At 43.4% G+C, this 14133-nt stretch overlaps 1 protein-coding gene across 2 annotated transcripts in view; it reads right to left on the bottom strand.

The window, feature by feature from the left end:
- Positions 1-323: 323 nt before the first annotated feature.
- Positions 324-14133, bottom strand: part of LOC143018409 (carbohydrate sulfotransferase 4-like) — a 41326-nt gene continuing 27516 nt past the window's right edge. For both annotated transcript variants that reach the window (XM_076173766.1, XM_076173765.1), the window contains exons 5-7: positions 8713-8813; positions 4410-4529; positions 324-934 (exon numbers count right to left, since the gene is read on the bottom strand). In XM_076173766.1, the coding sequence (XP_076029881.1) occupies positions 601-934; positions 4410-4529; positions 8713-8813 (555 nt within the window). In that variant the 3' untranslated portion in view covers positions 324-600. The remainder of the gene's footprint in view (positions 935-4409; positions 4530-8712; positions 8814-14133) is intronic.

Below are 14133 nucleotides of genomic sequence, written 5' to 3'. Positions count from 1 at the left end.
CTGCCTCATCCCACCACTTACTACCCTTCCTTCTATTTCCTCCCGCCCTCCTTGTTCCACACACCATCTTTGCACACCTTATAACTCCCTCCTTGAACCATCCCCTTGAAAACTGGGGAGAAAAAGTAGCGCACCAAGCCCATCTACGAAACTCGCTTGCTTCAAGAGACCAAGAACATATTGTGCTAAATGCAATGTAACACTGTATAGAATTTTTTGCCCCTTTTCACAAAACGTGAATGCAAAATAATATATTGGCTTTCATGATTCAGTTTATTTGTATTGGGTTATTATATGTCATGTTTTTCAGAATATCAGATTTATTTTTACAAGTTTTCAGCATCAAAAACACAAAAAGAGAAGAATATATTTTTCTTTATAGTATCCTTTGCTAACAGCTTATTACTATACAAAGCTATTATATTATCCCAGTGTCCTCATTTGAGGACAGCTTCTTATAAGCTTACTGCAGGAAACAAAGCATTATAACCATTATATATTGTCTCTCATAATCCTTCACATTACTTAGATTACAGAAAACCGTGGAAATTCCTGACCAAAAAAACTCGGGATTTAATGGGTTAAAATTCATCAAAGTTTCTACTCATAAGTGGGCAAGCCGAGACTATTCTTGACTAAGACTGGGAGAGTCATATTTCGCAGATCCTTTGCTGTATCAAAATTGCGATACCCTAAGTATTTCAAACTTTCTGAACAGGCTGACTGTATTTCTTGCACTTTTTCGAAAGGAATTGAATCTCTCCATGCAAAAGTGTGGTTGTACGTAGAAAGCTCTTTCATATTTCTCACTTTCGTATATTTTTCAAAGGTTTGCTTTGTATGTTCCGTAAATTCCCAAGAAAGGAAGTCGAACACTTCTTTCAGCTTCTTGTTTAATTGAAGAGACAAATCCTCATATCGGATGACCATGTACCTGCAAGTTAACAGAATTAGTGTTTCGTTAGTCGAAGGATCAGTGAATTAGCACAAGTTTTCTCTCTCTACGGGCACACAAAACGTATTCGAGAAACACGCATATACATATATAATGTGATCTATAGATACACCGAGTATTCTATTTCATACAATTACCGTCAGGTGGGAGGTTGCCAAAGGACCATCATCTCCCCCATATACGACGTAAAAAATGTACTGTATATTAGAATGTAAGGGAGGCAGAAATGAGGATTTTTAATTTGTTTGAGATGAAAGTATGGCGGGAGTGGATATGAAGACAGGTAGAATAAGAAATGAGGTGGTGAGGTGGACAGTGGGGAAGGAAAGAGTGACAGGTAGGGATGATCAAATAATGGGTTGTGGTCCAGTCATAGTCATATTTTAGTCAAATAAATGAAAAAAATTATAACTGAAAATTTGCACATGACTTCTTTAGACATTTAGAAATAACATATCAAAAGTCTCCATCGATCCACCATCTTGGAAAATGGCCGCCAATTTTTTTTTTTTCACTTTTTTTATGAAAATGGTTAGTTTGATGAAAATTACTATCAAATACACTAAGCTCATACAAATCTCTACAAAACGGTTGTATGCATTTTTACTCTACGAGCGATAGTTTGATAGATATATCAATTTTTTGCGAGTGCAATATATGATATTGGTACTTTTTTCACACCACCTATGAGGTTGAGTACGAAGGCGCGCTTTTTTAAATGTGGTATCCCTTTGAGGACTAATCCACAAATATCTCATCTCTCTTCTCTGTCATATGTTTAATTTCTTACACTAAAAGTGTGATCTTGACGATTTCCTTGGATGCTCCATTGCAGTAGAAGTAGATGGCAAAACACTTAATCCCTGTGTACCTGAATCACCAGGATCTCCACAGCTAATTTCTTTTTGTTTCTCATCTTCTGTTTCATGGTATCTTGTATGCTGGTTATCTTCAATAAATTCTTCAAAATCTTCAGTGTCATTGTCATCTGTATCACATGAGGGAATCTCTAATTCATCCATTATTTCTTCCTCGGATTAGATGGTAGAGTTTGAGCAGGAAACCCCTCGACAAGACACACTTATAATTACGCCAGGTTTGATCATTGAGCCTGCTAGTGTTATACATTCAATGCCTCCCATGCAGAGAAATGTGTGAAAACCATCTATTGCGTGAACATCGAAGTCTGCATTATCAAAAACAAACTCCATGAAACTATCAGACAAATTAGTAGGAGGGGTGGATTTCATGCAAGAAGCTTCAAACAGTAGTGCTTCATTATACCCTGTAGAGAAGCCCAGTCTATGTAAAATGTGCACCAGGAGTCTGGATCCAAATTTCCTGTGTACGTAAACAATTACTCTGAGTAGAATAGGAGAGATAAATGTCCTTGGGCGCACTGCTTGTAAGACTGAATGAGCTATGGCATTGAATACCCTGTGTTTGTTGTCAATATCTCCCTTTCCTCTTTTTTCAATTAATTCATGTAACAAAAAGTAAAGGAATCGGGGACGTTGTTTTCAACATCATTAAAGAGTCCTTCAGGAGAAGGATAGTTGCAGGAGTCGTATACCTTTGACTTGATGTCCTCCTTAATAATAGCTGCTGCAGTTCTAACAATCCTCAATCGCTCTTCTTCCTCACTACGCAGTTTTTCATTATACCATGAATTACATAGCAACTTATCTCCTGGCTTTCGAAAACATACTATGGGTGTCTTTTTAGAGGGTGGTTATGATTACATTATTTCCGTACTTTTCCTGTAATTTGGTTTTCAGATAGCTTGCACTTATCTTGCAGGATTGATTCTGATGCATCACATCTCGCAATTCCTGCAAAGTAAATTGACAATCGTCACTCTCTTCCATGTATAAACAAACTTCCTCCAAGCCAGTTACAATATCTTCATCAACAGGTCGTCCACGTTTGCCTGATGGATTTACGTGCTGCTTTTTCACAGAAAAAAAAATGGCGCTGCATGATTTATGGTATCTAGCTTCTTTTGCAACCAAACACTGGACACCAACTACAATCGTTTTTACTTTTTTGGCCTAGTCATCATTACGATCTTTAGCTTTATCAATTTTTTTTCCAAAGTCTAAAGTCATCACACTACCAGCTACCTGCCATCTATGGAGAGTTTTTTTCTTTTCCGCTTTTTCACAGCGCTTTTCAAAACAAAATATGCACTTTTTCTTAAAGTTAAAACCAGTTTCTTTTTATCTTAGTTTCTGTTTAATAGGTGACCCTTTTTCCTCTTGGTCACTTGTGTCTTTTCTATTAGCAACTGTAATACTCTTTTCTAGCAGTCTTTACTGCACTTTACATGTACTTGAACAACTGATAAATTAACCCACTTTTGCCATTTATCATCTCCTCTCTTCTTACTTGACTCAACAGGTGTCGACATCTCTTTCTTAACACAGATATTTTCACCTTCTATTAAGCGTTCTTCACAAAGTAGACATAATTCATTTTGATCTGTGGTTCACTCCATTTTTAAACCATATTCCGAAATAAAAACAATATATAAATTAACATTCTATAGAAATACTATAAATTAAAAAAAATAAGCAAATATCAGTGATACCGAACCTATAGGAAGTGAAGAAAATCACGTCAGCATCAGCACAGAACTGAATATGGTTGAAAAATTGTGGATATCTTTATTTTGATCACTCATAGCGAAAATATGCAGAGAGCATGTTTTGTAGAAAATTTACTTCTAAATAATACTTAAAAAAAAAATCGTCAGATCAACCGTCTTCACGGAAATAGCGAAAACTGAAATTTGACGGCCATTTTCCAAGATGGCGGACGAAGCTCAGGGTGAACCAATGGGGACTTCTGATACGTTTTCTAAGTGTCTAAAGAAGTCATTCTCCAATTTTTAGCTTGTTATAATTTTTTCATTTATTTTTCCTAATTTGACTAGACTATTGTTTGATCATATAGAAAGGATGAGTGAAGAAAATGAGTAAGAAGAGTGTGGAAGGCAGAGGTGGTTGGGAGTGAGCCTGAGGGGAAGACCGAGAATGGGATGGAAGGATGGAGTGAAAGGGGCCTTGGGTACAAGGGGAATGTCTGTTGAGCAAGGAGGAGAGAGGACAAGAGATAGGTGTGAGTAGAATATTGGTTGTGAATGATTCTTATTTGTTATGTAATTTTGAGAGAATGAAGGGGGGGTCGCCAAACAACGTGAAGGGGCTTTACCTTGCTGCATTGCTTCTGACCCACGCAGTGGGCGGGTTAGGGATGACCCTTCATCCACAAGGAACTAAGATAAAAGTGACAACAGGTGGGTGTTGGATGGGCTTGTGGTAGGTGAGAGGATTGGTGCATGCCTTGGCTGGCCACCCTCATTATAATGGGGAAATATCCTTTTGGTGTATGTATGTATGTATATAGTATTTGAAATTAGACATCTTTGCTACAAAAGGTAATACGAACGTACTTGGTAGGAAAATCTCGTTGGAGCTGTTTAATCTGCTGGACGTCTTCCCATAGAATTGAACACACAGTGTCGATGTCTCGGCAGCTCCGTTCCTTACACCAAGGTTGACTTTTTCGTGAGCTGGTGGCAGTCGAGGAGGTAGGTTATAAGTGGAATTGGCAGCTGGTGGCAGTCGAGGAGGTTGGTTATAAGTGGAATTGAAACTTCATTCATATCCTTGTGCCACTGTGTACCTTTCCCCTTTCAGTCAGAGATATGATCCTGTCTGTGAAAAATCTATCGCGTGTGTCACTTGAATGAGGAGGTTTCTGAGATCTGGCGTAGCTTCTCTTTCGAATAAAATCTCAAAACTTTAGCCTAGCCAAACAGAAAAATACAACTTGTCACTAAGCTGAGGGGAGATTAAGCACTGATACGTGTATACATAACACACCGTCTTTCATCTCAACATCAAACATGTGGAAATTTAGTACAGTACTGTGAATGTGATGTGATGTGATGGGTGAGTGGGTTTGAGGGTTCTTGCACAGAACCGTGTGCTGGTCATTGTACGCTCTGTTCTTTGAGAATTATTTTGGTTTCTGAGTGTAAGTGTTTCACTAGATTTGTTTTAGTACAGATAATCATTATTAACCTTGTTTTGTGTAGTCTGTAAGTTTTCTTTTCCTTTTCATTTTATTGTTCGATACCAATGTGGAAGTGCAGTTAAGTGTGGTTCTTAGGTCAACATGGTTCAAATACATTCTCGGTTTTTCTATGTGGTTGTATATTATCAAGGAATCAAATGTTTGGAATATAATTTTATGGATAACTGCCATAGGTCTGTAGACACACTGCGAGGAGAATTTAATTAAATATCTAACGGTTTCCTTCCAATTAAATCCTAAAACCTGATCATATTTAAATAGTGAAGAGTCGTATCTTGAGATAGCATTTTTTCTCTTCAAACATAGGATGCACAATCCTAAAGATTTCAGTAGGACATCAAAAGGCGGATTTGAAGAATTCAAAAAAGATTTCAGAGGAGGTTTGGAGAATTCAAGGAAATTTTCAGAGAATACACCAGGCAGAGATTTGAAGAATTCAAGGAAGACTTCAAGAATGAGTTGCGGTAGTTTACTCGAAGTTTGACTGGGCCATTAAAACGTGGTCTAAACGAAGAAGTTGAATTCCTTCGAAAGAGATCAAAGTTGTAACATGTGTGTTGAAAGGTTAGAATAAACGATTGGTTGCTAACCTATGTTTTGTTTGTCCCTCATCTTGTACATACATACATACATATACCAAGGCTTTTCCCCCCTTACAAGGGAGGTAGCCAAATAAAAAAAGGCATAAAATCATTCCCACCCATTCCATCCCTCAATACACTCCACACCCCTCCACCCTCCCTCCCATCTTAGCACCTCCTGAATGACGGGTCATCCCTGCACCTTGTCCACTGCCCTGGGTCAGAAGCAGTGTCGCAAGACACAGCACATCCACAGCAAGGCCGCTTCATTAAATCGGCGACCCCCCCTCTCCGTCCCCCCATTGCATAAAATGAGAGGACGGGGAGAAATCCCTTCAGGCTGCGTCAAAATTCTGCTCACACATACCACCTCACCCCCCATCCACCCGCCCATTCCACCTCATGCATCACAACATCATCCATATACAACCATTCTCCATTCACCCCTGTCTTCTGTCCTCTCCCGTCCTTCCTCAACAGACATTCCCCTCTTCCCCAAAGCCCCCTTCACCCCATCCATCCACCTCATCCTAGGATGCCCCCTCATGTTCACTCCCTCCACATCTGCCTTCCAAACCTCTTTTACTAGTCTTTCTTCACTCATTCTTTCCATGTGTCCAAACCATCCTAATATTCTTTCATCAACCCTATCTCCCAGCTCCCTTTCCACCCCCGTTCTCCTCCTCACCTCCTCATTTCTCACTCTATCTAGCCTAGTAACCCCCATCATACTTCTCAGACACCTCATCTCAAGCACATTCAAACTCCTTCTCTCTTCTTCTCTTATGTTCCATGTTTCTGCCCCATACAGTGCTGTTGGCACAATCACTCCTTCATACAGTCTCCTCTTCGCATCCATTCCCAAATGTCTATTCCTCATTACACTCTTTAATCCACCAAGGCATTTACTCGCTTCTCTCAATCTACATTCTACCTCCACTTTCACTCCACCTTTTCCTGCCACATTTGCACCCAAGTATCTAAAACTATCCACTTCCTCCAGTCGCTCTCCCATAATGCTCACTTCCAGTCTACTGCCACTTTCACCCCTTGTACATCTCATCACCTTACTTTTACCCACATTTATCTTTAGCTTTCTTCTATCACATACTCTCCCAAACTCTGCCACCAACTTCCTCAATCCCTCCTCCGATCCTGCCACAAGCCCAGTGTCGTCCGAAAACAACAACTGGCTCACCTCCCACTTTTCTCCATTTTCTTAAACCATCTCCAATCCCTTGCCCACTACCCTTGCATTTACCTCTCGCACTACCCCATCCATGTATAAGTTGAACAGCCAGGGTGACATAACGCATCCTTGACGAAGTCCCACCTTTACTTCAAACCACTCACTCTCTCCATTTCCAATCCTGACACAAGCTCTACTATTCTCATAAAAACTCTTGACAGCTCCTAGAAGCTTTCCTCCTATCCCGTATATCTTCATAACCTCCCACAGTGCCTTTCTGTCTACCCTATCATAAGCCTTTTCCAGATCCATAAAAGCCCAAAAAACATCCTTCCCCTTTCCTATAGCTTTCTCACATATCTCTCTTACCACAAAGATCTGATCTACACAACCTCTACCTGTCCTAAATCCACACTGTTCCTCACCAATTACTCCTTCTGTTCCTCTCCTAATCCTCTCAACCAAGATCCTCCCATAAGCCTTCCCTACTACACTCAACAAGCTAATCCCTCTGAAACTACTACATTCACACTTGTCCCCTTTTCCCTTGTAAAGAGGAACTATACAGGCACTCCTCCAGTCCTCCGGCACTCTACCCTCTCTCCAACAAACATTAAATAACCTCACCAACCAGTCCACCATCACTGTACCTCCCTTTTTCAGACATTCCGCATGGCATCCATCCAGACCAGGTGCCTTACCTGCTTTCATCATCTTAACAACTGCCTTCACCTCATCCTTCCTTATTTCTCCTCCATTCTCCTCACTCATCACTCTCATTTTCTTTGCACTTTCCACTGCAGCAATCTTTCCTTCCCTATCCTCCTTCACATTAAGCAACTCCCTAAAATATTCTGTCCATCTTCCCCTTACTGCCATCTCTTCCATTATTATCTCTCCATCTGCACCTTTTACCTTTTCTTCTCTACTTGATTCGCCTCCTCTTCCTCTCTTAATTTCTTTCCAAAACATCTTTCTATTACTTTCAAAATTTTCTGTCATACTCATACCCCATTTAACATCTGCTCTCCTCTTTGCAACATTTACCTTTTGCTTTACTTCTCTTTTCTTTTCTTTGTACCTCTCATATGACTCCCTCGTCCTATTTTGTAACCAATCTGTGAAAGCTCGCTTCTTCTCTTCTACAACCTTCTTTGTTTCCTCATCCCACCATTCACTACCCTTTCTTCTATTTCCCCCTGTCCTTCTTGTTCCACACACCATCCTTGCACACTTTATGACTCCCTCCTTGAACCATCCCCATTCCTCCCCCACACCCAGCTCTACTCTACCCTTTACTCCCTCCCACTCCTCCTTCAGCTTCTTTCCGTACTCCTCCTCCTTTTCCTTCTCATTCAAAGAGTTCACTCTAAGAACCTCCCTACCTTTTGTCCCTTTCCTCTTTCTCCATCTATCCTCCACTTTCAACTTACCTTCCACCAAAAAATGATCTGATATTCCCTCACCCTCTCCCCTTAGCACATGTACATCCTTAACTCTTCCTATCATAATCCTATTTACCACTACATAATCCATTAGCGCTCTATCTACCACCCTTCCCTCCACCACCCTCTCCCATGTGTACTTATGCTTGACTTTCTTCCGAAACACTGTAGATATTGAAAAAAGGCCGAAGGCCGAGCCCCCTGTGAAGCAGGGACCGTCACAGCCTGAGGCCAGTTTCCTTAGAAAAACAAATCTCTTAAGTACAATATACCGTCCAAAACCCTACATTTGCCACAATACTTACCATAAGACTATAACAAATGCTTTTGTAAAACCTGTTTATAAGGCATTCTGAATTCTTGACTGGTCAGTAAGTAGTTTATATCCTGGTAACAGTGAGCAAGGACTCAATGATTAAAATAAATCTATTATTTCCTTACTTGTATACTGCTCTCGGGTCCCTTATCAAATGCACAATTTGAATGTCCAGGGAAGGGTCTTCTAGAAGCTTCCTTGAATAAGCAACTTTCAAACGAATCACCTGTTCATCAACAAATAAAAAATAAGTGAATAAATAAAAAGTGTTATTAATATATGTCTGTGAGAAAGCGTAGAAGACATCAGCCAGAGACGGTATGGTCATGTTATGGAACTGGATACCCCCGGACGCTGCACGAATCAGTGTTGCCGGGAGCGAGATCAAGGAGAAGACCAAGGGAAAGGTGAACAGATGGGCTGAAGTCACGTGGTCAGGATGTCGATGAATAAAAAATGTGCGTAAGCGACAGAGGGAGTTCGAAACGAATGTACAGACTAAGGCGATGTCCTGCTCCAAGAGGGCCGTGCCGCGTGCTGAACAGAAGTATCTTTGGGAAAGTGACGAGGTGCAGCTTTATGGTTTAGGCGGGAAGGACCACAAGTAGGGCGTGCAATGGTAAAGAAAGAGATGATGGTTTTTTTCTCTTATGAATAGCTTTTTGCTGGCAACGATGGATTGGACGAATGATTTGATAAAAATTGTGTTCTGATTTTTCCCTAATACAAACTCATCTATGGTCTTGGACTGTATCTTCATTTCCAAATTACCACACCAAGATCTTAATTATTTTTTCCTTCTTGAACTATATTGCTTTCTAGTATATTTCAAATATTCATACATCTAATTTTTTATAACATGTTAATCCTTTCTTTGCCTATGAAATTTTCCTTAACTGAATAAAATTCCCTTATCAATGCCAGATTAATTTTTAAAGCCATAAAATGTAATGAAATGGTTTGGAAAAAAAGTTTTTTAGTGGCTCGTAGAGAATCTAGGATAGAGATCACCGGAACGACAGAAACGGTATATTATCGGCTGAAAGAAACCTGCACAGCGAAGCTATAGCGATAATCCCATACCACACTCCTGGTCATATGGCCATTTCCCGAAGGTTGAGTGTGGTTTGAATTTTCCGCCAAAATCATCGGAAATTTAAAATTCCCGGCTCTGTGCAGGCATGCGCATTGTCGACCCCACCTCCCCCTCCCTATCCCCTCCCTTCTTACCCGGCTAGCTCGAGCCGGACGTCGCGTCACTTAGATCGCGGAAACGGGACCGAGTGGTTAACTCGCTGCCCACATGGGAGCAGGCGGTCCCGTTTCCTGCTGGTTAATCGTCTGTTAGTTTTATCGCTTTCCGCTTGGCTGCTGGTTTGTCTCATTCTTCGACTTTGATTTTATACGAGCACAATCCGTCCCCGTCTTCGAGCCGTCCCTGGTAAACAACCCGGGTCCTCTCGGAGGACAGGGGACGTGTTTTATGGTACGGAGTGTGGCGCCCCCCAGGGTCATCAGGCCTCTCGGCAGCGCCATACCTCTGACCATCATCGGTCCTCTATTGCCTCACGGTTTGTATCAGGCCCTAGGCGTAGACTTTGACCATATACGATCGCAATCCGTCCCCGTCTTCAGGCCGTCCGTGGTAAGAACCCGGGCCTCTTTGAAGACAGGGGGACGTGTCTTATGGTACGGAGGGTGGCGCCCCCCAGGGTCATCAGGCCTCTCGGCAGCGCCATACCTCCGACCATCATCGGTCCTCTATTGCCTCACGGTTTGTTTCAGGCCCTAGGCGTAGACTTTGACCATATACGATCGCAATACGTCCCCGTCTCCAGGCCGTCCGTGGTAAGAACCCGGGCCTCTTTGAAGACGGGGGGGACGTGTCTTATGGTACGGAGTGTGGCTCCCCCCAGGGTCATCAGGCCTCTCGGCAGCGCCATACCTCTGACCATCATCGGTCCTCTATTGCCTCACGGTTTGTATCAGGCCCTAGGCGTAGACTTTGACCATATACGATCGCAATACGTCCCCGTCTCCAGGCCGTCCGTGGTAAGAACCCGGGCCTCTTTGAAGACAGGGGGACGTGTCTTATGGTACGGAGTGTGGCGCCCCCCAGGGTCATCAGGCCTCTCGGCAGCCCCAAACCTCCGGTCATCAATGGTCCTCTAACAGCCTCATAGCTTGCTTCGTCAGGCCCTAGGCGTAGACTTTGACCTTATACGATCGTAATCCGTTCCCCATACGTCTTCGGGTCGTCCGCGGTAAGAACCCGGGCCTCTCGGAAGAGAGGGGGACGTGTCCTATGGTACGGAGGGGGTGCCCCCGAGGGTCATCAGGCCTCTCGGCAGCCCCATACATCCGACCAATAATGGTCCTCTAACGCCTTAATGGCTCCCTTTGTGAGGCCCTAGGCGTAGACTTTGACCTTTTCCACTCGTAATCCGTTCCCCATACGTCTTCGAGTCGTACGTGGTAAGAATCCGGGCCTCTCGGAGGACAAGGGGACGTGTCCTATGATACGGAGGGTGACGCCCCGAGGGTCATCAGGCCTCGGCAGCCCCATACCTCCGAGCTTCAATGGTCTAACGCCTCACGGCACCACCCTCCTTCCAGGTTTCTTAAAAAAAAAAAAAAAAAAAAAAAAACACCACCCAGCCCTTCTCATGAGCCACAGCCAACCTCTTATCAACTTCACTTGGCTTGAGTTTAAAGATGACTTACCTGATGTTCCACCCCCAAGTAAAACACAAAAGAACTTTAGACTTAGGGAGTCTAGTGTTAGTTAAAATTAGTATAAATTAGTTCAAAGAAACTACAATCATTTAGTGTAATGAGAAGAGGAAAATCAGTTTTAAATAGTACAGTTTAAGTTGGCGCAAAGTGCTAGGTATTACATAAATAAAATGCCTTGACCTTGGGAAAAAAAAAAAAAAAACAGGTCGAAATGGACATGACTTCTCCTATTCAACTTAAGCTAATCTATAGTCATGATGGTCAAGAACTTTACCATGTTGAAATTAATTTCAACGCTCACTGTGACTCAGGTCGAAATGACCATGACTTTTCCTATTCAACTTGAGCTAATCTACAGTCATGATGGTCGAGAATTTTACCATGTTAAAATTAATTTCGACGCTCACCGTGACTCAGGTGGAAATGGACATGACTTTTCCTATTTAACTTGAGCTAATCTACAGTCATGATGGTCGAGAATTTTACCATGTTAAAATTGATTTCGACGCTCACTGTGACTTAGGTCGAAATGACCATGACTTTTCCTATTAAACTTAAGCTAATCTGTAGTCATGATGGTCAAGAATTTTACCATGTTAAACTAATTCAACGCCCACTGTGACTCAGGTCGACATGAACATGACTTTTCCTATTCAACTTAATTTGATCTACAGTCATGATGGTCGAGAATTTTACCATGTTAAAATTAATTTCGACGCTCACTGTGACTTAGGTCGAAATGACCATGACTTTTCCTATTCAACTTAAGCTAATCTGTAGTCATGATGGTCAAGAATTTTACCATGTTAAACTAATTCAACGCCCACTGTGACTCAGGTCAACATGAACATGACTTTTCCTATTCAACTTAATTTAATCTACAGTCATGATGGTCGAGAATTTTACCATGTTAAAATTAATTTCGACGCTCACTGTGACTTAGGTCGAAATGAACATGACTTTTCCTATTCAACTTAATTTAATCTACAGTCATGATGGTCCAGAATTTTACCATGTCAAAATTTATTTCAACGCTCACTGTGACTCAGTGATGTCACGGTATGATAAGATGACGTCATTGTGATAAATTGACGTCACCATGTAGTCCTATGACGTCAATTTGTGTCCCTGTGACGTCACGAGACGATCCTATGGCGCCATGATCAATCCGGTGACGTCACAGTATAATCACATGATGTCACTAGGTATTAAACATATAGAAGTCCGCTTGTGGGTGATGAGACGTCACAAATTGTCATAGCACACTATTGGATGAAGACGCTCGCCACGGGCTTCGAGAACTTCCCGCGGGAAGACTTGGGGTGAGTTGGATACATACCGAGGGTCCAGGCCCGTCTTCGTGGGAGACGCTCAGGGAACGTCTTCACCCAGGACGAAGCCTCTTGACTAACGCCCACGGACGAGGTCGCTCGGAAACGAACTTGGCCTCGCATACTCCCTTTCGGTTTCTCGCTTACCCCGAGGATCTTCACGAAACTAGTGAGAGTGGTAGGCGTACGTTGGACGGAAGCAAGCGTCTCCACACTCATGTTCCTAGACGGCTAGTTGATGCATTTGCCCACCGGGGAGGGTGCATCGGCCGACATCTCAGTGGCTCTGAGTGTGTTGGCGGACGTGGAGTTCGGGGTGGACTGGGACGGGTCTGCCCTTGCTCCCACACAGAGACTTTATTGGCTCGGGATTGAGTGGGACACAGTCAGCGTCCTTCGGGTGCTCCCCTGCGCCAAAAGAGCGTGCTTCTCTCACACGTCCTACCTCCTTCGGTGGCGGGGGGGGGGGGGCCTCAACTTCGCGACCCCGGCCCTTCCACTGAGCCGCTTGGGGCGCCGACGGCTGGTACGGGAGGTCGACAGGAGCATACTGCTTCTCCCGCGTGACCTGCCCGGGCCGATACCCTCAGCACTCCACAGGTTGTTGCGTCCCTGGCTTCGGTCGGGGGCCCTACGCCGGTCGCTGGAGTTTCTCCGCACCCACTCTGTGGAGCGGGTGCGGGACCTAGGGACTGGACATCGACGACTCCCTTGGGGACACGGTGTCTCTACCACTCGGTCGCCCCTGTCCCATGTGTCGCCATGGAAACGGCTCCACCCCTCTCATCTCAAAAAAGTGGAGGGGGCAAAGGGCGACCGAGGAGTGGGGAGGGGCCAGGAACCGTTGAACAGGATACAAATTTCGTATAATTTACGCATTGTGTGAACAGTGCAATGTTGTGCATGTCACATTCTTCGGCGTGGGTACTTGACGTTTCTGTCTCCCCTCTACTGAGTGATAAAATGAATAAGTCTCCCATAGGAAAGACACACGTAATAACGGTTTGATTCAGGCTTCACCTCTCCTCCCACCTGTCCTCGTCTCATGCATAGCTTCGCTGTGCAGGTTTCTTTCAGCCGATAATATTTCTTTGTCGCGGCTCGTGCCGCTTAAATTCTTCTTATCGGCTTAAGAAACCTGCACAGATTTAGGGTCCCTCCCTCCTCCCACAGGCGAAGCCTTCATTTCTCATTGAAGTGACGCGACGTCCGGCTCGAGCTAGCCGGGTAAGAAGGGAGGGGATAGGGAGGGGGAGGTGGGGTCGACAATGCGCATGCCTGCACAGAGCCGGGAATTTTAAATTTCCGATGATTTTGGCGGAAAATTCAAACCACACTCAACCTTCGGGAAATGGCCATATGACCAGGAGTGTGGTATGGGATTATCGCTATAGCTTCGCTGTGCAGGTTTCTTAAGCCGATAAGAAGAATTTAAGCGGCACGAGCCGCGACAAAGAAATAGTCTAGCATTCTTTTTTT

This window comes from Oratosquilla oratoria, chromosome 34 (assembly GCF_046742065.1).
Source record: "Oratosquilla oratoria isolate Oo_2021 chromosome 34, ASM4674206v1, whole genome shotgun sequence".
Taxonomy (NCBI): Eukaryota; Metazoa; Arthropoda; class Malacostraca; order Stomatopoda; family Squillidae; genus Oratosquilla; species Oratosquilla oratoria.
The sequence above is the reverse complement of the archived record's forward strand: the minus strand, read 5'-3'. Positions and strand labels throughout refer to the sequence as shown.